The sequence below is a fragment of the Lonchura striata genome, chromosome 8 (assembly GCF_050655825.1).
Source record: "Lonchura striata isolate lonStrDom1 chromosome 8, ASM5065582v1, whole genome shotgun sequence".
NCBI lineage: Eukaryota > Metazoa > Chordata > Aves > Passeriformes > Estrildidae > Lonchura > Lonchura striata.
Window position 1 is genome coordinate 16,371,188 of NC_140710.1, and position 27,949 is coordinate 16,399,136.

The 27,949-nt window shown below is 36.6% G+C and overlaps 1 protein-coding gene across 21 annotated transcripts in view; it reads right to left on the reverse strand.

The window, feature by feature from the left end:
• Positions 1-2,664: 2,664 nt before the first annotated feature.
• Positions 2,665-27,949, reverse strand: part of ZNF644 (zinc finger protein 644) — a 77,884-nt gene continuing 52,599 nt past the window's right edge. For 5 of the 21 annotated variants that reach the window (XM_085586418.1, XM_085586420.1, XM_085586415.1 and 2 more), the window contains exons 3-8: positions 22,644-22,716; positions 18,364-21,395; positions 17,597-18,202; positions 14,957-15,079; positions 7,564-7,666; positions 2,665-7,071 (exon numbers count right to left, since the gene is read on the reverse strand). In XM_085586418.1, coding sequence (XP_085442544.1) covers positions 6,879-7,071; positions 7,564-7,666; positions 14,957-15,079; positions 17,597-18,202; positions 18,364-21,364 — 4,026 coding nt within the window. In that variant the 5' untranslated portion in view covers positions 21,365-21,395; positions 22,644-22,716 and the 3' untranslated portion in view covers positions 2,665-6,878. Of the gene's footprint in view, positions 7,072-7,563; positions 7,667-14,956; positions 15,080-15,101; positions 15,155-17,596; positions 18,203-18,363; positions 21,396-22,610; positions 22,717-27,949 lie in introns of those variants that run through there. The other 16 variants (XM_085586422.1, XM_085586424.1, XM_085586416.1 and 13 more) reach the window with 8 other exon arrangements.

Sequence of the window (27,949 nt, forward strand, 5' to 3'; positions counted from 1 at the left end):
CTTTTTCACTGCAAGCCAGTGGTAAAATAAAAGTCCTAAAGAGAGATGAAAAATGGAAGACAAAAATCCAAATGTGGATATAACCAAAAACTGAGGAACAGGAAAACAAACCAAGCTAGGAGTGAAGATAATGAAAATGGTCAGGTCAGCAGCCCAGTGAGATGCAGCTTAGTGCTGTAACCAGATGGGAACCTGGGCCTCAGGGCAAAGAAATGAGTTTGGGATCCTGCAAGAACACTCACATTCTGGGTCAGGGTCTTCAGTCACTTATTAGCTCTTGTGGTCAGCTGCAGTCAGAGAACACTGGATTTAGCAGTGGAGCTTATTTCAGTGAGAAAAGAACACTGCAAAATGATGGATGGCAAATAGGAAAGGAGAAAATTTTTGGAGGCAATTAATGGCAATGTGTCATAAACAGAACCTGAAAAATCAGATTTCAGTAGCAAATTTGTAACTGAGGCCACAGATGGGAAGAGCAGTTAATGTTCTTTCATGACTGGACTAAGTGTCTATAGATTTATATGCAGCACTTAAAAAGCTTCAGTAAATGTACTACAGATGGCAAAGGGAATGGCTACAGTTGACTTCCAACACAAGAAATCGGATTTAAAGCCTCTTTCCCATCACTGCCTATCTTTTTAACAGGTTTGGGTGAAAACTCCTTCCTTGGCTGCCCCTCTAAGGATATTTGCCCTACCCTCCTCTGTGCCAGGAATCCAAGTGCATCCCTGAAGATTTGGAAGCACAGCCAAGGCAGCCATCAGCTACATTTCAGGGACTACAAAACAGGTGTCAACCCCAGGCTTATACTGTCTTCTCCTCTTTGCAGCTTCTCTTTCAACCTATGGGGTTTTTTGTTTGTTTTTAAAGATTTTTCCTCCGGCTTTTTTATCCAAATAAGGCAGTTTTCTTTCTCCTACTTTCACACAATTAAGTTTTTGCAGAGAAAAGACAGATGAAAGAATTACTTCTTGTCAGCAAGACTTGTACCTGGGTGACACACAATTCCTTATTTGGTTAAAACACAGACTAATGGTGTTAGATTGTATTCTCCTTTAGCAGTCTATTATTTTCTAAAGCTGTTTCAAAGAGCACAATGGGATTCAAAGCAAGGGTGACACAGAGCTTCAGCATTTGTTGCTACAGCAGTGAGGATGGATTTGGCCAAATTTCACACAGACATACAAACATGATTCACAGCTGCTGCTGACTTAAAGATACATAATCAAAGGTTTACATGTGAAGTTTTCAGTCTCCGATAAACAGATTTTTAAAAAGAGGTAGATTATATTGAGGAACACTTACCATGAGTATCAAGTAAGCATGTTTCATGTTGCAGGTCTCTAATACAAAAGCAGAAGTGTTATCATCACTTGGTACACAAGCCTCAGACCTTACAAGTTTTAAGTGTACTTTTGAGTGAAAATACAGGAGAGAAAGCCCAAAAATGTTGTGATTTATAAAACATAAGGAGTACAAGCACCTTGGAAGCTCTGAAAAGGCTCCAAGGCTTCCTTTGTTCCCTAACTGCATAGTAAGAGCTGGAATTTTTGAACCTCTGGGCTCAGTGAGAATGCTATTTGCTTGGGTTTTAATAGCAGTGAAAAGAGCATGGGAGTCTGCATGAGAAAGATCTTTTAGGGCTTTTGTAAAAAAGTTTGCCTTTACTTAGAGATGAACATTCCTACAGGAATGCCTTTATTCCAGTTTTATTTTTAGCCAAAATAACTCCATGTCTGTGTTCAGGCAACGTGTGCAAACCACCCTCATAGTCAGCAAGGGTGCCCAGATCCCTCCACTGCCATTCTGGCACACTGGAGCCACCTGCACATGAGCTAAGGCAGCCAGGACCACTTCCCTGAGGGGTAAGCACTGCAGCCAGACACCAGCTACCAGACCACAAGGTTCTCCTACTGGATGGACTTCAGTATTACCAAGCAGTTCTATAAAAAGGATGTTAGCTGACTTGTGCTCAAATCTTAATAAGGGGATAGGGCACTAAAGGTAAGAGACTTAATTACTTTCTAAAACACAAGTTTATTAGCCTATAGCACAACTAGAAAATTAGCAACGCCAGAGTTCAGCCTCAGCAAAACATAGGAAGGATCCCCACTTATTTCAAACAAATCCCTCAACAGTATTTTATGCTATATTTGATCAACCTCTGCATTTCTTTCTTACAGTGTGTGTGAATGGTTGTGGTGTGGCAATGAATCCTCTCATGCTGCAGGAGGAGAGCAGGACTTGCAGAGCACCAGGCAGACTGGGTTTTTCAGTGTGCTCTGTCCAGGTACATGTGGTAGACACTGCACAGCCAAAGCTGCAAGGAAAAACTGCTCTGAACTGGAAGAGAAGGCAGTAGTGAGGCTAGACTGTACAGAGTGAAAAGTGGACAGATGGGCACAAATGAGAGCCCTTGTGATTCAGCTTCAGATTTGAGCCCCTGGCTCTGGTGGCGTTCCCACCACCACCCATTTTCATCCTCAGTCTACAATACTGGAATGTAAATAGCCCCCTTCTTGCCTCACCCCTCTGAATTTTCAGGTGGCTACAGCCAAATCTGCCCATCAACACACAATTGCTCTGGCTGGTGGGGAATTCCCTGGCTAAATGACACATGCAGTGCAGCTCACCTCCGAGCAATGGGAAGAACACCAAGAAGCCTGCAGTGTTAAAAAGGAACATTTTATTGCAAGAGATTACAAACCTGGCACTATGGCCAAATGTTTCCATTACATCACAATTGCTACCCATGTATCAGGCAACAGCACCTACAAAGCACGGTGGATTGAAATATCAAATCATAATGCAGTCAGCTTTTTAAAGTACCACCCTAAAAAGTTTGGGGTTTTCTTTAGACAAACTCAAAACTATATAAATCAATTTTTAAAAATATGAGACTGGTGTTTAAATATCCAGGCCACTAACTACTGTTATAAAAAATGGAAAAGTCTGTTAACCATAGTGCTGAACTAAACAGGGTCTGTTCACAGCCAATAACCATTTAGTTAAAAGCAAGTACTTGCTACTCACTGCTAGTATTTCCACATTTGTTCAGCCCAATTTATCTTCTGTAGGTTTTCAGAACCAGGTGGATTTAATGCAAAACCCCTCTTTAAAGCATTGCAGGAAACCTAGAACCATTAACTAGACCAGGAAAAGCATCACAGTAAAAACAGCACTGCATCTTTTGATCTCAGTCCTGTGACACTGACCTTTAGAAACTCTGGATGCTCTTCTCTTGAGCCCCAGTTCACAACTCACGTTTCTCCTGTGATCACTTACCTCAAAAAGCTTGGTGATTTCCCTGAGCATGGCTGAGACAGTAGGAATTGGCGCAGGCACACAGCTCAAACGCAGCCCGCCTGGCCCGGGAGTGCCGCGCTCGCTCCCCTCCCAGCAGCTGGGACACCCAGGCCTGTCCTTGTCCTTCCTCTCCCACGGGAGGAGCCAGCAGCTCATCTCCTGAGCCCTAAGGACTAAGCTGGATCTGCAGGCAGAGCTGGACCCCCTCAGCCCACCTCATACAGTTCCCCCAAACCACGCGAAGCAGGACTGGCCAAAGCACAGTAAATGCCCAACATGTGCTGCCTGCTCACCTCCGTTTTCCATGCCTGGACACACTACCCCTTGAGCAGCTACCATGGGCACTGGAATCACCTACCCAAGGTTCTGCAGAAACATCTTTTCAAAGAATGCAAGCAGAGTTTTACTTTTTGAAGAGGATTTGGAAATATCACTGGGATTAGGGAATATAGGCCATCATCTTACGAAAAGTGTATAGGAGTGGTCTTCTACAATTTTCCTGAGGCTACTACTAAAGAGACTTTTACCAGAAACTAGGATAACTTCAGAAACAAGAAGGACTGTGATACAGAACCAAAATCAACCAAACAGAAATCACTGTGCCACTGCAGCCTTTACCCCAAAGCAGCCTAAGCCAACCTGAACAGACTAACACTCGTGTTTAGGTGAGCAGCTCTGGAGTCCAGCCCTTCGGCACAGACTGACACAGAGCCCCTCAAACCACATAACATCAGACTGGCATCACAAAGGGACCGATTTAACTTGCCCTCTTCTACCACATAATTTAGAATTTTGGTAACTCCAGAGACGGGGATTTATATTTCCTTGTAGATAATGATAAAAAATATCTATATTTTTTATCTGTTGTGTATTTTTTATACACAACAGAAACCAAGTAAACAAATAGCCCCGTTGAGGACTAGAGGCTAAGGACAGCTAATAGTACTCTACTATTTTTTTAAAGATTATTCAGCCTGTATCAACCACATATACAATTAATTTAATAATCGTAAGAGTTGTAGGACTCCTACATATTTTTTTTAACTATACTACAAGGATCTGATGCCAGCAGGGCACACAGCCCGTCACTGAAAACTGCCCTTCATCAACAGAATCTCATTTTGGAAAATGATCAGCCCTAGAGCTCACTGCTCTTCAGACACAACTTTGCATTTTAATTCTAGTATTACATAAAGTAGCTCACAATTGGGGCTTAATTAAATATAATTAACTAGGGTTTTAAAAACTATTTTTATCAATCTAGTAAGAGTCTTTTGCTAACGCAAAATTCTGCACGGTATGGCTTCACCTTACAAGCATTCTTAACAACACTAGATAAATATCATTTGCACTTAATTGATTTTTTTCATTTGCTAAACAGCCATAAAATACGGTGCTCTCACAAGCACCTTTTTTGGTGAGAAGGGTAAACAAGCACTCTATTAAAGCATTATAAACATTCAAGGTGATGTGATCACTTCCCTCTATTCTGTTTCAACACACTGCTTTAAATCTTCAGTTTTCACATCTTATAAAAAAGTTCCACAAGTATCCACAAATTCAGAAATTTGTTAGTCTGCATACACAATTTGTCTGCAATACACTTCAACATCCTAGTTATCTTTTCTAAAATCTCTGAAGTATTTATTCCTCCAGCCTTTAAATGTAAGGATGTAGATTTTCCACTTACAAGAGAATAAATTTCAACAAGAAAGCTAAACTTAACTGTAGCAATTTGTACAGTTAAACACCTGACACCACTAATTTAATGACAGCCTTGACAGTGCTAGGATGGCCTTGTCTGAGGCCTCTGTCTTGCACAGCTATGCATTTTTAGCCCATCTATTCTATCAGAACATTAACAAGCCTCATGTGTTAACTCTGAACTCTGTGCATCCAGGAAGACAGACATTTATTCATACTTTCCACCAATCAAATGTAATGCATCTGCGAACAATTCAGTTTATTGCAAGTAAATGTACTTAAGATCATGAGAAGATTCTAATCTCGAGCAAGACAAATCAATTCCACAAACTTAATTCACACAATGCAAATAAATGCTTCACATTATAGACATTTAGATTTTCTTTAAACCTTTTTATTTAGAGATTTTTCTGGTAAGGAGATATACCATAGGAAAGCAATTTCACTGGCAGTGAGGTATGTATATACTCTACCAAAATACTCCTCTTGCTTTAACTGCTTTTAACTTTATTTACATATAAAGAAAATATCAATGCATATCCTTGGCTTAACTACAGTATCTGTTACCCTATATGAGTAAAATGAAATGTTACTTGCATACAAAATTGATTTGTAGAGGAATCTAATTTGATTTAAACAAAAATCATGTTCTGAAGACAGTTTAAATGAACAAACACAAGTCATCATGACCAAGACACCTGCACCATATTTCCATCCTCACAGCACATTTATTTCAATAACTCTGTAAGTAGGTCCTTAGCATGAGCATAGTGTTACAGTTTTCATACATATAATCACATCCAAAACAAGCTCTAAAATTTAAGTTGTAAACATTCTCTTCATATGTGGAAACATTTCAATCTGTGTTTGAATTTTCTAAAATGATCAATCTTTTAAACAGAATTATAAATGAAAAGCCTACTCTAACCGTGTAGTGAGCAATGCTTATTAGTACATTTCTACAGTGTTAAATAAAATAGTAGAGGCAAACTTCTGTAAGCAAGTCAGACTTTAAGTAAATTGTCATAAAAGTAACAAACTTGTTAACAAAAAGATGCTTTGTAATAAAGAAAGTTGGATTGAATCTACTATGATACAAAAACATAAGGGTAAATACCATCTTTGTTGACAAGTAGGAGGTAGCATGGATGCACCACTTTATTGTCAGTGAGAAATGCAACTGAAGTAAAGAATATTTCCTTACCATAAATTTCCAGTATTATGTACATATTTCTCTTAGAAATTTGTTTAAACAAGTTTCCCTCCACTTTTTAGTACAAAAAGCCTCATGTGATTTAAAAAAAACACTTACACACCTAGATAGAATAGTACTAATTGCCCTATTTGAACGAAACAGTCTCTTGAACTATGAAGTACGTGGTATTTAATGCCCTAAGTTGAGTAAATTGTATTAGCAGTTCTTGGTATAATACAAAACACTACATACATACAAACAAAATATAATAGTATCTTATTTCACTATGTAATTATTTTTGGAATAAACAGAACCTTGATTTGGGTAACACTGAAGAGAACGTGGTTTCTTTGTTTTATTAAAATCTGTCCTTTAAGTACCCATGTGCAACAATTTAAAAATGGCTGCCATACATATAATGGTCTTGTATTAATAGTGAACACAGTAACTGACAAAAACATAATAAACCTTAAAAACACATCTTCCACCCTATATAAAATATAAAGACTACTTACTGTAACTGTTAAGTATTCATTTTGATGTTACTGTAATCCACTTCCTCTATTTTCTGTCTTTAGCATTTATAAACATAATTTAGTGTAGCCATTTATTTTAAAAAATGATGAAGTATTTCAAATTTACATCTAATTAAAATTTAAAATGTTTCTGTGTTCTATGATGCTGCTTCTGCCATCAGTAAAGAAAATGAAGTTTCAGTAATTGAAGCAGGCTTTTTAAGTAGTGATGTGACTTCAACCATGCCAGCTCCAGTCCGTGGAAGATTTGCGTTGACAATGTGTCGCTGCAAGTGCTTTATCCAGTCTTCTTGAACAGACAAAGGTCCTCGAAAGACCAGACCACAAAACCTATGCAAATATTAAAATTAATCCATCAAGATACATCTATCTCTACTGAAAAACTATAAAATAAAGACAGTAAGAGGAAAGACTTAATTTTCTTTAGGTTTGTTTCTACATGTTTTAGCTGAAAAACTTAGTAATTGAGTTCATCAGTAGTAACTGTGAGCACAAAACTGCAGCTTATACAACTCACATTCTCACACTTTCAGTGCCATTAATAACAATCTGTTGTTCATATATAAATTTTTTTTGAAGGACAGAATATTACTCAGACATGACCAGTAAGATTTTTAGCTAGAGAAACAACTGGCAATCTAACACCGAAGTGTGACTGAATCAATTCATCTTGCTCAAATTAATGAAAACAGGCAATTCCTTTTCCTCCTCCATTATTCAATGTAATCACAAACATTTATGGATACAACAATGGATATCTTTATGACTAACATTAGTAAGCTCTTAAAAAGGTATTTTTCCAATTAAAGTAACACTATGTACCTGCATCTGAGTATGTAAACTTCATCAGCACTATGAGGTAACGGCAGCATTTTCTTCTTGCTTCCAGATCTTGACCTTGACTTCTTTTGCTTACAGTCTAAAGCTAAGAAGAGAAATTTTCATATGTGAAAGTAATACTTCAATGAGTGTTAGTCAAACGATATTCAGTAAGTATTCCCTATAGCAATAATGAAAAGACATCTGCCTCCTTGTTTTTCTATATTTAATTATAATACAAATCCAAAACAATTACAGTGTATTCTAAGAAATATACCAGGTAGAACACACGAATCTTTTTTTTTTAGCTTAGCATTGTGCTTGCTCTTTGAAGAACTAGATAATTGGCATACAGCATTAAACTGTTTAGTATCAGCAAGCACCTACAAACGTACTGCAGAATTATACAGAAGCAAAGCACCACTGGAAATTCCCTTTCATGCCTAAAACACTGTCAGAATCTCAAAACTTGTTTGTAATTCAAGTACCATCAGAAGACCACTCATGTTCAACCAAGTTACAACTTTATGAAGTTGTAGCTTTCAGCTAGTACAATCAGGAATTTCTAGTTTGAAAACACCTGCCATTTGTTTTCAACTCAAAGCAAAAATTTGTCCTTTTGTTCTAAGAATTTAAAATGAAGCTTCCCTTTCACTCCTGTCTGAATTCTAATGAAGCTTACAAAAAGTATGTATTAGTCCTTGGCAGTGGGAGCTGGTATTAGGACAATCAAGAGGGATGGCAAAGTCACTTTTTAAATTCAGTCTAAGCATTTGAAACTGTGTATGAAAGTAATGTGTGTGAACGGCAAACACACGACAAACACGAGTTCAGGCCGCTCTGAGGTCTGTATCTCCCATAAATAAATGTAATGGGAATCTGAAACAAAACCTGGAGATTCTAAGAAGCAGCCAAAGTGGGGGATGAGTGGATTAAACGGAATTGTTATATGATACAAACGGCTGATAAAGCTCAAGAAGTTTGTGACTGCTTGAAGTGAGAAGTGTATCTAGCTACACTCTATTCCAAAACACAAGACACCAACAATATAACTCCAACACAAACACTTTTGCAAACAACCAGTTTACACCACTTCAACAAAAACTCCACAGAAACCAGAAAGACAGTACCAGGTGGTATTCGTGATACCAAGAAGGCATAATGCTATGCTACTGAAGCGTCTTAACAGTAAAATGGGAAAAAAAATTGTTACACTTGGCTAAAGTTTTGACTCCTAGAATATAAAACAGAAGAATTAACCTCTTAGCATTCTGAAGCATAAGACATTGTCTGGTGAGGTAAAACATGTTGATTTAGAGAACACACAGTCTTGATTGTATCCTTAATTTTTCTCATGCCCTCCAAATGGGCATCTCTCAAGCTTTTACCTTGTAGCCCGACTTTAAACTTGGTAGACATACCAGTTCTATCCCCAGACTTAAATATTCCTACCTATCTAAAATTTAAAATTAATTTCTCAGGTTTGAAGGAATCAGAAAACCAATAAAATCAGTGGAAAGCAGACACCAACCTAGACAGACTTCTTCAGATCAACATTAGGAAAATGAGGCTTAACAGCATTTTTTTCTGACAGCAACAACAAAACCAGTTTGGATAAAAAGGCAGTAACCTAAGGTGGCAGTGGGGAGAGAGAGAGAGAAATGGCCAAGATGCTTCTGGAAGAGCATCAAGGGGGTTCTTAATATTTCATTCTCTCACGAGAAACATATTCTTCATTTAATTAGGAAGAAAAAAGCTAGCTATCATATCAGGTAGGAACTACCACATATGTGTTTTACATACCACAAGTTCAGTAACACCATCAGCAAAGTAAGCAGATAAAATACTGGAACCCAGACACCCATGCTTTGAAGAGAACTGGTTGTATGAGGCGCAACTTTATCTGCAGCAGTTATTACAGCAAAAAATTTGCCATTTGGTGGAACATCATGGGAAGAAGGGAAACAGAAGTTGGTATTACCCGAATGCAAACATGTCCATGAGTTGCATCTGATGACAAGTTAGTTGATGTCAGTTTATATGAGTGGAAAAAAAAAGAAGCAGTAGTGACAACAGACTCCTCCTAGAGAGGTCAACCTGAATTTGGAACAAGAACTGGCTGATTTCCTTGACGTTGATGAAGACATTAATTCCCATCAAGAAATTTGATTCTACTCACATGCATCTGGAGCATTTCAGAGAGCTCTCCCTTTCCTCTAAGACTTAGGTTGGTCTTCTGCAACAGATTCCAGACAACTAATGGGTTTGTGAGTGTGTGTGTGTATAATCTTCTAAGAAAAAAACACCTCTGAACTACTATGCAATCAAACAACAGCAACACTGACAGAAATTGCCATCATGAACTAGGAGAGGTACTTTCTACTTCCTTGAAAGGTACTTTCCCACAAACAGTGAGAAAACAAAAGAAAGGGCATGTTCTCTGAGCCATTTATGATGGAGGCTCTACATATATATATATATATGTAAAGAAATTATAAAGCAGTAAAAGACCATAAAAAAGGATTCAGATTACACTACAAATTCTCAGAGCAACTTAGCTAAATTTGAAAGTAGATTTGCCCAAGCAAGAAGCTGTTATAAAAGACAGAAAACAATAAGAACACAAATCCCGTGTTCTGCAAGGGTCATTTTTTTGTTCCCTTTGTCTTTTGAGATAGTGAACATATTCTTTCACATACTAGGGAGCTCAAAGCAGCACCAGTATGTTTTGAAGTTACTCCAGTGAAGATGGAAAGTGAGTGAAGGAGGAATAGCTGAGTAAAGCTCATTGAAAACTACAATTCAAACAGCAGTTATGAGGCATGTGTACCAGTAAACATCACATAAATTTCAATTTGTCTATCCAGAGAGCAATAAGTTTAAATAAAGTCACATGCACACACTTGAGTACTTTGTTGATACAATGCTTACAAGCGTTACATCAACTAAATCACACAATTGCCTCAGCCATTGCCTCCCCAATAAAGTAGCCATGTTCTGAACAAAACTCAGTTCCTGCTTTTTCTATGCCTTTACTATAACAAAACATGACCTCCTCAGAAAGTCTTTTATCATGTCTGGGAAGAGACCAAGGATATTTTAGCTCTAGTAAGCTGCACAGAAACTGCAGCAAATTGTTAGAGAGAGGTAGGAATTACCTCTCATTAACAGCTTCTTTGTAGTTGTAACAGCTTCCAAAATATCATTCCTCATTCTTCATAAAGGCCTACTTCTTTTGGAAGAACTCTCTTTCTTTCAAGTTTGGCCATCTGGTGTTTCCTAGTTGATAACTGAAAAACTTTTCAGTAAAAAACCAGTCACATCCCATGCTCAAACTGATGATACAACATGATGGAGAAACAACCCATTTAAAACAAAAGACTATCAAACTTTATTGGATTCTACTTGAGGTACTTATGTACAATTTCAGAGCACACTACTTTGAAAAATATATGCTAGGTAAAAACACTGCATACAAAAGCCTCTGTGATGACTTCTCAAGAAAGACTACAAGCAGATGGACATAGGAGGTTTCAATGAGCATGCCTAAGTAAATTATACAGGTCATAATTAGATCCCCTTTCATGCCATGACATTTGGTCTGCAGTTCCAAATTTAAATGTTCTGCTTCCTGATGTCCCCCAACATAAAGTGCTCCTTATTTCAGGAAAACTGAAGCTGTGTCTTTTATTCGGACTTCATTACTTTTGTCAAAGTGTACATAAGCTAAAAAAATTGAGTAATTGGACACACAAAAAGGAACTAATTAACCATCTGAAAGGACTGCCAAGTAAAAAATAATGATCTTTCGTGTACATTTAGTCACTAATTTTTCAAATTAAATCACTTGCTATCTATCTTTATGACTACTGCACAGCGAAGTACATTAAATAAACCCCTACCATTTGCTCTCTGTAGGATTTTAAAGGATGCTGAAAATGAGCTCATCATGCCAGTTGATTTGTTATGGCTGTAACAGCAGAGAACAATGACACACAAAGCCAGCGGATCTCAGATTTCTGCACACCTGATATGCTTCCACCACAAACATCCCAAAGCTACAAGTTTGACAAAACTACATTTGAAATTATTTGAACACACAGTAGCCCTCATGAACCACTACCTCAGTCACACTGTTGGCTTGAAGGCCAGACTTCTTGATCTGTACTTTATTGTTCCCTCCCAAACTTCTGACAAAGCAAACTCCACCTACAGAAGTAGAGACCAAAGAAGAAAGTGGTGATTCCCAGAAGATGAAAGCCAGTAAGAACAGACTGAGTATGTGAAAAGGGTCAACAAAGAGAAGATGTAAAAAGCCAGGGTGCAAGAAATAATCAAGAGACTTGGGGGAGAGCCAGGGCAGAAGGGAGGCAAGAGAAGCCCAGAGAGAAAAAAAGAACTGAAGCTGAATATACAACTATAATGAAGAAGAGTGAGATGCATTTTGAAGATTTTGTGTAGGTTTGTCCAATGCTCTAAAGATACTCAGAAGAAAGAAGCAAGTCGACCACCTGCTCTGAGAAACACCAATGTGTTGCTATACATCAAAACAGGTATAAAAGGAGATTAATATCTACTCAAGAGGAGTGATTACATTGTTAAAAATTGGACTGAATAACAACAACAACAAAAAATTCCAGCCAGACATCTGAGGACACAGGTATTTGCTCTATAGTGGATCTATAATGCATTGGTATAGGCACAAATAAAGTTTAATAAAGATTAACCTCAAACAGCCAATAGCCTAGGAACTTTCATTTCTAGGATATTTTTCTTGAGTCCATTCTCCAAAGCTACCATTATGCTTAACTATGTCTACTATACTGCTAAAACTGTCAAGTTGCATTTGAAAAGAAAAATAGGCTAAGATTAAACTAAATATGATGACATCACTGACTGAAGAAGCAGGACACCTGCTAGAAGAGCAATATGGTAACAGTCACTATCAAAAACACGTGCAGACAAATGGAAAATCTGAGACTAGTACATAAGCTAATGTAATGCTTGGAAAGGTCTCACTTTGGTGGCATGCGGAGATCATGTATTTCTCATGTTACTTCTCCTAATAAATAGTAGTGCCTAGAGAGGTCCCGTAACAACTGCCAGATAAAAGAATAACAGCATTCATGTTTATATACCATGATTTTATTACAGCAAGAAATTGAGATAATTGAATAATTATCTGATGTGATTTATTTTGGTAGTTATGTTTGCTTTAGAAGACATAAGAAAAGCTTAATGAGAAGCAACATGTATAAACATGTTCTCATATAATATATGTATAAATATATGTTCTCATATAATAAAAGGTATAAACATGTCTCCATATAATGGTTGAAGACCACTGAAGGTTTAGCTATGGCTGAGGCCCAACTGAAGACATCTCAAAATCGCTCTCAACTGCACCCATCTTTTAATAAGAAAACTCAAGATCTACTCAAGAGTAACACTCATAAGAAGAGTGTACTTTAAAACTAGTGTGTGCTAGTGAAATCTTCCATTAAAATAATTCTCTTCACAAAACTTTTATTATAAAGTGGAATATCAAACTGAATAACTGTTTAAAAGCATGTTTTTTGGTCTACAAGCCTCGCATTAAGCTGGTTGAATGAGAAATCAATGAGCAAAGTTTATAACCTTCACAGAGTTGCAGCGGGGTAATGACTAAGTTGCTACAAATATAAATAGGTTGCAAGATCTTATAGCTAGAACTCAACACTGACTCCTTAAGGCAATGGTTTCAGCAACAGGCCTTTATCCATGCTGTAAGTTATTTATCTGGCTTCGCTCCAGCTTCTGAGAGCAGAAGATTTTTTTTTCCAAACGTTTGTTTCTAACCTTTTATTTAAAGTTTGTTTCTAACCCCATTTTGTTTCCAACCTAATTCAAAACCAACTTCTAGGTCCCATGATACATGACTCTTGAGCTTTCTTTCCATTCTTTTAAGAAAAGAGGTACCTGTTCTGATGACTATGAAACTACTTCACTAGCAAAATACATTTCTTAGAGAAAACAAACAAAACTCCCTGGAAGTACCTAAATAAGCTTCCTTCACTTTTCCCATTTAGCAAAAGGGAAATTAGGTACAAAGTGCTTGTCCAGGATTCAAGCTCTGTACTATGCTATTTGTCAGTGTCTCCTTCACTGAATTACTGTTAAGTTATACATGTGCAATTTAAATATATAGCTATTGAAAAATATTTCCTCAGTAGGTATATATGAAAAGGAATTTACCACAGGGCTAATATCAAGTGACAGCAGTGGTAAATGAAGTTCACTACCATCACCCTTCTACTGAATAAATATTAAATTTTTCAGAATCACTGACTAATGGCATATTCTTCTACATGTTAGGTATTATTGCATCTGCTGACTTCCTTCCAAATCTGCTTTGTTACAGCACTAATGTAAAGCAACCTAAGACCTAGCAGCCACAGGCCCATATTATAAAAATATTACTTTCAGCCTTCTACAGAGAAAGCCTGCTACTCAGTTTGTCATTCTTAGCATAATGAATTACATTTGCGGATGAAAAAAGGATTATGCATTTTCTAAGAGCATTATGTAAAAGCCTGTGTTTGTTGACACAGAAAACTGATGGTTGCCCTTCTTAATTACTGAATATTTCAGGCTTCCTATCTCCAAATTTTCCTCATTATATTGTATCTCTACTCCTCAATTTGCTGTTGATCATGTGAAGTCCCACTAATCTCAGCAATAATCCAAGTAAACTCAGAAACTGCCTACAGCCAAGCAAGTTGCAGGTCTCTGAGAACAAGTCAAAATATGTCATGTTAGAAGAATTTCAAAATTAAGTGTGTTTTAATTAAAAACATTAATAGCGGTGCCAAATGTTGTACTACCCTCACTCAATGTCAGAGCAGGTAGTTTTTGGGTTGTGAGCCAAACAAGATATGAAATCAACATATGTTGTTAGAAATACACAGAGTGTAATATGACCTGCTCTTCCTATTTTACTGGAGTATTCTTTGTAACTGTATGTACTAGACAGTAAAAATTACTGGTTGTATCGTTGCCTTTTTTTCCTCCCACCGCTCTCATTTCCGAGATGCTTTAAAACACTTCATTAGAAGGCCAACTATCTGGCTGGGAAGTTGTGATATCATAGGAGAATGAATTTAAGCAACCATCTCTTTAGTTTTGCTTACATACCTTAAGTGTTGGATCCGAAATCAAAGACTAAGAATGAAAATCAGACATGAGAGTGGACAACAGCAACATAGGTTTTCTTACAAGTTGCTGAAGTTTTATGGCAAATAAATTGTTTACCAGCAGAAGCTTCAAAATTATTTTGAATTAACATATGCTTTTGTCCAGTCTGATGAAGGAAATGCATCATAGACAGACTTGCTTTTACATCTGTAACAAAACATACCTGTCCCAGTCAAAAGTCCAGCACTCTTCTTTCGTGCATAAGCGCGTAAGTGGTTGGACAGGCTAACAGCACTTGTAAACGTCGTATTGCAATGCACACACGTTCTAAGCTTCACAGGCATACCTATCATTCAAAAGAAAACTATAATCCAGTTCTCTCTTCAAAAAATGAAATTCTCAAAGCGTTGTAAAAAGTTTTCTGCAATAAAGATGGTTTAAAATATATTCACTGCATTGACGCAATTGTTTAGTATATTAGAAGGATCCAAGTTAACCGTTATTAGTTTTCCACCTAGTGCTTTAAGCCAAACCATATTATTTGAAAAAGAACAGAAAGGAGGCATCTTGAGCCCAGTAGACTACTCTGCATTTAATACCTACTACCAAGCTCCTACAGATCTCCACATAATGAAGCTCTAATTCCAAAATACAATCCTCAATTTGAATAGCACAGTTCTGTTGAGAAATTTCAGAGCTTTCAGAATTTCCGATAAAGAGAATTTGAAAAGTCAAATTCACAAAGTGGTAATTAAAAGTGTTTTACCCATAAGACTACAGCACTCAATACTAAAATTAGGCTCAGAGAAAAACGTGGTAAAACACACACCATTGAACAGCTATTAGACAAAACATTTTGTTCAGTGCATTTTCTATTCATTACTATAGATGCACAATTGATAATGAAAGTAAATTATTTGAAGTTTTTTACTAAAATCTTTGAGCTAAATAAATATCAACAAAGCAACATGCTATTTATCACACCAAAACAATGAAACAATACTGAACTCCTCACTTACAGACAAAGAAACCATTATAACTTATCTCCTGCTCAACTTCGCCATATTTCTCCCTGCATTTTACCAAAGATACATTGTTTTGGTGAGGGTTCTCTACTAATAAATTATTAGAAGAATAAATGAAAAAACTACACAGCCAAAAAGTCTCTGCAGGAAAGAAAGAATGCTATTCTCCAGCAGCCCACAGAAGACATGCTGTTTTTTCAGGCAAGTTACAGAAGAACACCTGGTTGGTAAAAGCCTTAATAAAAGTAAATCCAAAATTAGGAATATTTGCCTTTTTCAGGAAAAAAATAAGATTTTCAACTTGATGTTAAATATTTTCTTATTAACTCAACTGGCACAGTGCGTTAGTTATCAAATTCTGTTACCTCAGCCACAGAAAATTATTGGGCCCCATTCAGAACTGTTAGTACTATGCGAGCGTATGTTTATTTTTACTTGGTTGTTCATCAAAACTAGACAAGTTCTACCTTGTGTTGAGCAGTAAATATTACACAGAAAGCAAAACACAGTGTCAGGTTTGGCAAGCTATTCCTTGAGCATTGTTTTTCAAATCATTAAACCTGTCAAAGATACACTTCCTTTATTAAGCAATCTCCTGTCTTAAGAGACAACCACAGACATACAGAAGACATAAAATGCAATTCTCTTCCACTTCTACTATGCCATTTTAGAAAGCCACCTTTCTTAAGAGATTTATTGCCACACTTTTATAGCCCCTAAAAGAACTTCTGAGCACATCAGATTGTTGGGGTTTTTTGTTTAAAGAAAGAAAAGAATACAAGTGAAAAAGTACTAGGCACTGCCAGTTTTACTAACCTGGTTAATAACAAGAAAAGAAACAGCACAAAAAAAAGTCAGGGGAATAAAAATAAGATCCTGCTCTTCAGTCTAGAGAATCCTGCAGCATTGGTGGTGTCCAACCAAGAAACCGGCAAATGCAAGCTCTACATACACATTAAAAAGGATGTTGTAAGAGTTCCCCAAGACTAGAAATAATTCTCATATGACAAGTAAGTTAAAAACATCACCCTAAAAGCCTGCTCTATTAGTATACAGAGTAGCTAGGAAGTTGAATGTAGAATTGTTTCATTAGCACAATTCTCAGTGGAGGGACAATCTAGGTCTTTATTGGTCAGACAGAGGCCATGCATTAGAAACCTGCTGGCTACAACTGTATGCCAACAAAGCTTGAACCAGCACAGGTTGTCACTCAGGACAGACAGGCCCTAAGCAAGCATGAGTTTCTCACGGTAGCCACAACTTGCAACAAACAAGAATTAATCTATGTTGTAAGAGTATGTTTGCCTAAAACCATCAAAATTAGTTGACAGTGATTCACCAATTTGCAGTATTACGCATTTATAATGGTATCAACAGTTCTGTTAGTTTGAGCAAATGCTGCCTTGCACAAACCTTGGAGACTTAAATGCAGTATTCCTAAACCAGCTGTTTTAATGCCCGAAAACTGGGTTGCAAGCCCAAACATTTCAGAACTGTTAGTCTACCAAATACGCATAGACACTTCAACTTGTTTACTGCAGGATGTGTCTTCTTCCTTACTGAGGCTCACTTTGTGTCCACTTTCAATTTGCATGCCCAGTCATATGCAGAACAGGAACTATACTCCATGCAAAAACCCTTCAGTGCTACTGAAGGGTTTTTTCACTTTAGGAAAAACGTGTCAGAAAAATTTGCTGTGCTACCTCTCGCAGTCAAGTGTCCTCTGGAAATGAAACAAGAATTAAATGAACAGAATCCCAAGTAAAATACTCTGCACTTGAACATTTTCTATGAATTATATGATTCTTTGGAAATGTTGTCAAGAAACACCTTCTTACCTGACTGCATAGTCAAGTCCATTTTTTGTGGCTGATACATCAATGGACTGTCTTCATTTAATGGAAGAACACATTTCTGAACAAACCTCTTTCTTGCAGTTTGATTATGAATCTTTTGAGGGGAAATATCAGGATTCCTTTCTTCTCCTAACCTCTTGTTTTTTAGGAGTTCTATCAGTGTAAGTGACTGATTTCTTTTTTCATCATGTAGTACTGCTTTTGTTTCATCACATTCATTTAGGAAACTCAGCCCTTCTTCCTCCGATGCAGACACAGATATATCTTCAGTCTTTAAGCCATTATGGTATGCTTCAAGAGGTATAACGTTCTGAGATAAAAAGTCATCATTTGATGCAAATTTCTGAGCAACAAATGGTCTGGGAATAATACGGCGACTGTTCAAAGCCTTTAAGATTTTTTCATACTTCTCTTCATTTTGCATCATCTCATTCAGAACACAGATGGGAGACTTGTGTGCATCCCACTTGGTTTTGCCAAGCCTCTTCAGGTGTCCTCGCACATGATTAGACAATCCAATTTTAGTATCGAACCAGCCACCACAGAGCTGACATGTATGCTCAGAGGAAGTTTCAGATTTCTCAATTGCTACAAAGAAAATAATTATAATGTTTTTTGACAATTATATACAGTTAAACATGACAACTGCAAATCACAAGAAGAGAGGCTTTACAAGAAACTACTGCTCAGTGCTCAATAAATCCCTTTGTCCACCCAACTTTGTACCCAAATAAAAAACCAAATCTTACCTTTTCTGACACGTTTAACTGGAGTCCCTGTTCCAGCTCTTTTAAAATGCTGCATTTTGTCACTTGTTGCTATCTGTTCTGGTGAAACAACATGACGGGCTTCATAGCTTAGTCCAGCTCTGTGAAGATGTCCTCTGACATGATTGGACAAGCCAACACCTGTTTCAAAGGTTGCTGGACAGTATGGGCACGATTTTTTTTCAAGCGACAAATCAGTCCAGTGGAAAACTGAATTATGCTTTGGCAATGCTGATCCTACATTTTCTAAATTCTGAGGATCATGCAAGTCATGCAAGAAGTTACTACCCTCAGCATCTTCATAATACTCAAAATAAAAGCCATCATTCTGCTCGTAACCAAGTGAAGATTTATCACCAGCTTCATTATCTTCCATTTTACCTTTGAATATGGGGAATAGGTTTACATGCTCCTGATTAATATCACTGTAAGATTCATCCTCCACAGACTGTGTAGTGTAATCACATAGTTCAACATTATCCCATGAACTTTCATCCTCCGTTTCATAGCTGTCTTTTTTTTCAGCAGAGTTTAGTTTCTGTAAAACAACAACAGTCATTTTATGCAGAAAATCTGGACAGCAATCCAAATCATCTCCTGTAACAGAGCCTTCCCTCTTGGATTCTTTAACCACTCTTTTTACAGCTACATGCCTATGATCTTTACAGCCTTCTGCCCTTTTGCAATCAAGGCTATTTGAATCCATGACAAAACAATTATTACTTGATGAAGAAAATAAATGCAAAGCACTGACAGATTTGGACTCTTCCTTTTTTAAATGCAAAGGGTAAGAGTCACTAGATTTTTTAATAATCCTGTAGTTTTCATATTTGTGTCTATATAAATAATTACTCTTTCTGGTACTAGCTTTCTGCTTTGCTGCTTGATGAAAACATTTACGTTTTTGGTCAATGCTATTTCTAATAAAAAAGTTCTTGTTTGTAGAATTTAGATTGCACACACTTACAGATGACTGTGAAACGCTTTTCCGAGCCTTCTGTATCCTGTAGGGTCTCTTGTGAAGTTTTGCGAAGTTACTGGATTGTGAAGTAGAGCCAAATGATCTTTTTACATCCTGTTTTAAAGCAGAATTCTTTGGAAAAGTAGAAGAATGTTTGATCAACTGTTTTGTCCTGCTACGAAAATCTAAAGATTCTTCTATTATACTGCCTTTTCTTTTCTCTAGTCTAAGATGGCTACCAAAGGGATCAAGGCATGATGCTGAATGCAAATATGCCATATGTTTTTTTAAAATGCTTCTAGCTGAAGTAGCAAACGGACACAGCTTACACATATATGTCGATGACTTTCTTGAGGATCCTAAATAAGGATCTTTCAAGGATGCCTTTTTCTGAGATTTTCTATGGGACAAGTCACTACCAATAATTGAACATTTGACTACTGCTCCATGAGCGATCCCTCGATGGCATTCCAGTTCATTTTCTGTCACAGCCATGAAATTGCATTCCTCACAACAGTAGTATCTTTTATCTTTTTCATGGGTCTTTGCATGCTGCACAAATGTTTTGGGGCAATTGGTACCAAATACACACTGTGGGCACTGTAACCGTGCACTCCTACCCTCATCCTGAAGTTCTTTCAGCTCACGGATTTCTTCCATCAGTTTCTGCCTTCTTTCCTGGTGAATTATCATATGTTTAAGAAGTGAATTACGATCTCGAAATGTCCTTCCACATTCCCTACATGCATAGGGCCTGGGGACATTGAGATGCCGGAAATGACTGTTCCCATCTAAATGGTACATCATATGCCTATGCAGATGTTTCTTCTCTCTAAAATTCACATTGCACTTTGTACAGGGATAAAATGATGGTTCATCAGTACTGAAAGTAGATGGTGGTTCAGAATCATTCTCTTCACATTTGTTTTTTAAAGTATTGGATAGAAAAGTGCTAGTGTGAACAGGAGAAGTATCTTCTGCACAGTTACTAGTAGGACTATAAATCAGCTGCTGGATACCATCAACAGCTTCCAGCTCTTCATCTGTAGATTCAGGCTTTACTTTACTCAATGAATATTTCTGTGGTTCTACTATTTGTAGCTCCTCATTCTGCTCTAAGAATTCAACATTTAATAGTTTTGATTTACTAGGAATACAACTGGTATCATCAAAACAGTCTTCAGTATAGCGTGTTATTTTACTAACATCCATTTTCCTTTTTCGTTTCTTTTCTATCCCTACCTTACAGTGAATGGGAGACTTCTCTATTGTTTCTTCATTAGTCATAAGAAACTGTATAAACTCTTTCTGTGGATCCCAGCTGGGATCACATCCTGATCTGAAGTCACCTGTACCTGAGGAAATGCTTGTTAAAGTATCGACACAATCATCTTTTAATAGCAAATTTTTATCATCCTCACAAACTTCTACTTGGTCTACTAAAGTGCTATCTACACTATTTCCTACTGTTTTCTGTGAATCACCACCAACTGAAGCAGAGGTAGGTAGATTTTTAATGGAATGAGTCAGGTTCTTAGCATGTGCTACATCAGGTAACAAAAATAAAACTTGGTGCTGATTGGATTTCTGTGTTGTACTCTTCACAGGCAGCTGAAGATCTTGAACCACTGTCAAAGTTGAGCAGGAATCTGCAGGATGACCTCCAGGTTGTCCAGCGGTTAATGAAACGCTGCCTGTATTCATGATGGAAGTCTTTGTTGAGGTGGAGTGTGAAACTGGTCCATTAACAGCAGTTCCTCTAGACAACATAAAGTTTTCACTAGAAACAGTAGGAGCACCAGTGTGTATAAACAGAGAAGCCTGGCCTCCACTTAAGGCTATTTCAGATCTGTCCCTTGATAGCTCCTCATTAAGAGTCAATGTGTTGTTCTTCTGAAATGACGTGTCACTCTCTTCTGGTTTGGGAATGCCACCTTCTTCCTCAGATATAAAATTATCATCACATAGGATTTCTTCTTCTTTAGCACCAGTGACTCCAGTATTTGTCTCTAAATCATCCATATTGCTGGTCTGTCCATTAAGTACTTTTATACTAAAAAACAAACAAGAAAAAAATCAGGCAATTGCAGAAATAAATAATGACAACTTTAATTTACAGCTTTTCTTCAGGATCACTTCACACTCTAATCTAAAAAGATGTTTTGAACTTGTCAAAATCTACTTATCATTTAGGATATCCAAGACATTTATAGCAAATCACTGAAGCAATAAAAAATACTATTTTTTGGTATGCAGTATTAATAACCATACATCAAACTAGTCACTGCCAAATATCCCAGCTCAAAGAAACCCGAGACCTACACACGAGCAAGATGGGGAAAATTAGATTGTCAAAACAAAAGCAAATACATTCTATATGTACATAAATACAGGTTATCTTCAGTTGTTCTCCTGAAGTAAAAGTAACGAGTAAAGGCAACCCAGACATCTACTAGCAATTCTGGTTTTTTTTTAAACGTACTTTCTTAAGGAAACTTAAACAGTCTTTATATTTCTCAAGGCAGCACTTTTTTCAAAATACTTCCATACAACTGACCTAATGCTACATGGAAGCCTGCAGAAGGGAAAAACACAATGAAGCTAATTTTGAGCATCTGATTAGTGACAGAGACACAGCGAATGATCAAACTCACTGAGGAGACGAGATGTCTTTTTATTCCCTTCTTACAAAATAACCCTCCTTGCTTTAAAACAAATAAATCCCATTTGCTTATAAGGCTATTTTAAATGATAAGCAAATTAAACAACATCTTATGAAACGTGGTGGGGAAAAAATACTGTAAGAACAAAACACTTCATTAGGATTTACCTACCAGTTGAAGTCACTGTGTTGAATCCAGAGCATGACACTAAAAATATCTTCCAGTACAGAAAACTACTGCATATTAATTCCCTGTGGGTGGCCTTGTCTTTCTACAAGTGACTCTTACTCATATATCAAATCATCTATTCAGTGCTTAGGGAGCACAAAGGAGCTGCCTACACATGAAAATCAAAGTGCGACCAACAGAAATGTAAACTTAGTCCACTCTGGCATTCACTTTTTATACGTGTCCTCTGAACACAGTGAGTATAAGGCATTAAAACATTCATCTAGGAGTCAGGACATCTGTATTATACAGAAATCATGTATTTTACCCTTATAGACTACTCACTTTGATCTTTTGTGGGATTTGATTCCTACAATCACATAGCTTCAGTTACTAATTAACATTTTGAATGGAACTCAGTTAAAATAAGTTATTACCTAGACTCTTTGAATTAAGATGTTATAACTCACAACTAATATCCATGGCTTCCTGCAATGGTCCTTTATCGAAATCCAGGAAGACCACTTTGGACATCCTTTTCTCCTAAGGAGAGAAAACAATCTAGTTAAACAACACCAGTCTCAACTTCATAACATAACATTTAAAAATATGTCCAGTATTTTAAACTCAACAGAATGACAGCTATCCACACAACTCAAAGCTAACTACAGCTTCACGGAAATTGTCTTTTGTTGCACTTGCAAAAGGACAAAACAATTATTTAACCTCTTCTGAGTTTGTATAAAACAAACCCTAATGTAAGATAACTTACTTTTGCAGATAAAAGTAATTCTATTTGGAGTAGAAATACAATGAAAAATTAAGTCATTAAAAACGTATTTCCTTTGCTACTCCATTACTGAACGAGTCGATTTAGAAATATAGCAATGCTCACATCAGAGCCATAATAAATGTTTACTGCGTGTGAAATATTTTATTGTATTATTGTCTATTACATACCTTTACGTAAATGTTCTACTAGACACCCAGTTCCTCATTTTGCCATTTCTTAGATTTTTGCTTTCCTTTGCTGTTTTGAGATGGGTCATTTTCCACTATAATAACGACTTCCAATAAGATCACATCCAAAGCTATCACCCTAAAACGGTGATAATGCACCACCCAGCAGGAGTCTTTACATCACCTACAGAAGTTAGAAATGGGCAGTGCAAACACGCGCTAAGAATCAGCAATGCAAAAGTCAATTAAAAGCGAAGCCTACAATGATGCACAACAGCACCAGGAATTTTACAACTCAATAATGTAGACTTCATATAGTATCAGACAACAAAGTATAAAACTGTTCACAAAACATTAGTAAGAAATTGAGTAAGACAATTTTGCCTGGAAGATGTGCATTTTCCTAAGTTTATTGCTGCAGAAGCAGACAAAAGCGTGCTCAGTCAATCTGAGAGCCGGTATTAGCTTATCTCAACAGGAAGCAATGTTGCTAACGAAGTGGTAAATTCAGTGTTAATGAGTGGCTTCACTGTTACCACCTCGGAGGTAAAACCTTCCATCCCACCCATCTGTTCTGGTGTGAGGGGTTCAGAGGAAGAACAGACGCTTCCCATTTAAAGCAACTTCACTGGTACCCCTGAACAGCGGGGAGGCAGAGTGAGAATATTGTGCTGCTTGGAGATTGCAATCCTCATTATCAGAATGGCTCCTCATAACTTCTCACAGGCTTACAAGATGAAGACAAAATTATGTTGCTCTACATACAAAATCATACTGCTAATGAACATTAGTATTAAAGCTGAAGTTAAGAAAGTGGCTAGGACACCCTGTGGTCACACTCTTCAGAGTTATGAAAGACATCTAAAGCATTACCCTATGCAATCTTGTAAGAGACTCCTCTCTGTACTGTGTATTTATGGAGATTGTCAACTATTCCATACGGGTATGATTAGAAGTCTTCTATGGTAAGACAAGTATTCCTAAAGATTTCAGTCTTTGAATCAAGCCTGAAATGCTTACTGTATCAATAATATCACTACTACATTTTAATAATTTTCAGCTAATTATCACTTTTATTCTTATCATCATATATTAGTATGTTTAAAGCTATCAAGGTGGTACAATTCACTACTTTTTGTGCAGGACAACAACAAAAAGGTTAATAGTTTTAACAGTGTGGCATTAAAGAAAACAGAAAATGTATTTTTAAAATACAATAATTTAGTCTTGTGATAATACCGAACCAAGATGCAATAGTTCAGTTACATTATCTACTCCACGTGTCAGAATTTGTGCAGTAACAATGACAGGTACAACTAAAGACACAATGCCATATTTTTTGAGGAAATGTTACCATCTAACTTGTCTCTTGGGAAAAAAAGAAAAAATCATTATAACTAAGATGTAACCAAGGCTAGGTAATATTCTTCAGATGTTTTCATCAGAGTTTTAAAATTATCTTCTCTATACCATATGAGGAATACAAAATTATTAATTCTGTCAAAATATGTAGCATTTAAAACTTGGCATATTTTAAAAATTGAGACAAAACTTCCAATTTTTTGAAAGCATTTCTTATCATATCCACTACCAGGACTATACCAGATAATTTTTATTTAAGCATCTAGTGCAATATACCTAGGAGATATATACAGGTAAAAGTGGTGATGGAAAGTGTCTGGAAAAGCCTACACAAGCATATACAATCCCAGCTCCTACCTTTTAAACACACTTTATTTAAAGGCTAGGTCAATTTCCATTATTTCAGTTAAGCCTAGAATAACTGCAATGCACTTAAAAGTGTTATTCTTGGTTTACATCCCATGCTATTTACTATACAGAAATTGTTTCATATTCAAAAGTAGAAAGAAACCAATTATTTATTCAGCTAAGCCACACTCCACTCTCTATTAATTGATTTAAAATCTACCCAATTTTAAGTACTGTTTTTATTAATAAACTATCAGTTTTAAAAATCATAATGTGTTCTGCAGATAGGATTGCCTGTGGCCAGGCAGTCTCAGCATTAAAAAAGTGTAAGGTCAGATCTATCTTCAAGCTGACAGATCATAATTTAAATGCCTTAAGCTAATCTTACTGTCTTAAAAAATCTTGAACGTAAGTATTTTTGCAAACTATCAGCACTTGCTATAACACCCTTACTACACTACATCTTGAGGTTACTACAGAAGAAATGAGGTGATAATTGCATATTAACATAATTATTTCGTAATCCCTCCAAGCAAGCTTCCTAGGTCACTCAGTAATTCAGATTAGATGCAACCTTCCTGTCATCAGATCTATGCTGTCCACTTTCTGTTCATTAATAATTCTTTTTGTTAGGAATGTACTTAAATCCATTGTTCTATGTACATTATTAATTGCATTTATTACCAGTAGGTTTATGATGGTTCCAAGTTCTTATTTCATAATGACAACTTTTACTGTGCAGTAGCGTCACACACCAAATCAGGAGCACTGCCTTCATGGAATGCTAGTTCAGTAAAGCTTACACCTCAGTAGCAAGCATACCATGCTGTTGCCTACTAGTAGTTGCAGACAAGTTTTCTGTCAGCCTCTGTTGCAAGCCCAGTGTCATTTAATAGGGATTTACAATAAATCTAAAAGCACATTAGAACTGAAAAATTAAGACAGGAGAATTTGGCTGAGTTTGTGAAAAGCACGAAGTGCCTTTATGTGTTCTGATATCAAGTTTCTCACTAAATTCCTAAATATGAGCCAATGAGTAAAAGCACAGAGCAACTATTAAGCAGCACAAAAACTTAGAAGCCATCTTCTAAATGGCTTGAATTTAATCAGCCTTGTTAAAGAAACTGAAGAAATACAGTGTCTTTCAGCAGTGCTGTAACAAAGGCAAAAACGTACTAGTCCTGTGCTAAATAACTCCTCGTAAGTCAAGTTCTTCAAGCAGGTATGTGAATAAGCAGGACACTCAAGGGATTGTTCAAATATTCAAGACATAGGAAAGGTGCTTTCAGGTTTGCACTGCTCCCATTTAGATTTTTCTTCGAGACTTCCTTATGTAAATAGAGAAAACGAACAAAACCTACCATTTTTCCACAAGTGTTCCTGTAATAAAGCTTTCTTAAGTGACAGATTGTATTAAAGGTGATGGAACCAAAGTCACATATTTTTAAGCAACAAAGAGAAGACCAGAGAGAGTTTAAGTACAGGACTAAAAAAGCATCTCCTTCCATTTGCCCCGTCTATGCCCAGTCTATGCTTTAAAACCTTAATCATGGCAAACATCAAGCACAGAACTTCTGCCAAAATAGAAAGGTTTAAGAACCTGTGGAAAATGAAGGTTTTGACAGAGGAACTGGTAGTGTATAAGCCACATCTTGAGAAAAAAAAACAACCTCAGAATACAGCTGTGCAATATTTTTGCCTCCTCCATATCGTAACACACAGAGTTTATGCCTCTGGAGATTTGGGTGTTATCTAGCAATATTAATGGCCCAAATCAATAAACTCACAATACTTTGATCATTAGAAGAATACCTATTACTTGTTTGCCAGTTTAGCATTTTTAAAAAAGCTATCCCACCCCATTCTTCAGATGGAAATAAAACCATAAAGCCTGACAACTAGAGGTGAGTCAGTGACTCACCTTGCCTTCCCTCAGCTTCTATTTCTGTTTTCAAATTAAGCTGTTGAAAATACATTCCTTCTGCACAGCAGAAAAACACTATTTGTAGACCCTTACTTAGCTTTGAATTCTACAAATGAACACTTCTGCATTTTTTCAGACTTCTGTAGTTGAAGAGACAGCTTGTTTAACATGCCTAACACCATGACTACTGCCCCCCCACAACTACTTTACACACAGTCCACAGTTATTAATCTAAATAAAACATGAAGAGTTCAATTCAAAACTAGTTATCTTCAATTCAAATCCACAGCTGTTCACATAACAATACCAACACTGCAAAATTCTCACAGCTAACTAGACTGCCATATTAAACTTTCTTAAAGCAGTATGAAATATTAACAATACAGGATTTGTATTATACCTAAATAAATACAAAGTTACTGCCAGAATATAACTTTTTAAAATACTGTTAAAAAGTTCACCAAGTTGTCAAATATCTGCAGAAAAAGGTGATCATAGAGAAATTCTCCCCTACAGAGCAGCCATGACAAAAGAAGCTCATCTTTTCAGTAAGATTATAATTGGGAAGATCAAACTCAAAGCACATTTTTTCAGAAAGTTATTTTCCTTAAACTTAGTTCCTAATGCAAAAATGTCTTCAAAAGCTCTCAGTCAGGAACAGTAAGGAAATAAAAAATTGCTTAAAACCACCAAAATTTTAGAAAATCAGTTTCTGGTCTATAACATCTAAGAATGTTATGTTAACACTTCATGTGAAAGGAAAAGGAACAAAACTTAAGAATAACCATAATACAACAATTAGAAATCAGAAAAGAGAATTCCATTATTGCCACCAACCATTCTTAATCTTATTCCTCTAGTATTGATTTGCTTGGGGAAATAACCAGTTTGTCACAATGGGGGGCTTCATGCTAAAATTCAATACTGAAATCAATAATAATAAATGACAGTACAATTTAAGTGTGACAAGAACCACATGTATCACTATAAAAAATACTCCTCTGGTTTAAACTGCAGCAGTTTAAGACAATTTCATTGGCAGGTGCTTTTCAAAGTGAACTAGGTATTTCCAAAAGATGACTAGCCAGAACACAAAACCAATGTGTTGACTCTGATAACTTAAGAACAGTCACACACTGTCTGGCAACTCCACAGGTTTTGTAATTCCTGCCCAGAATTCCA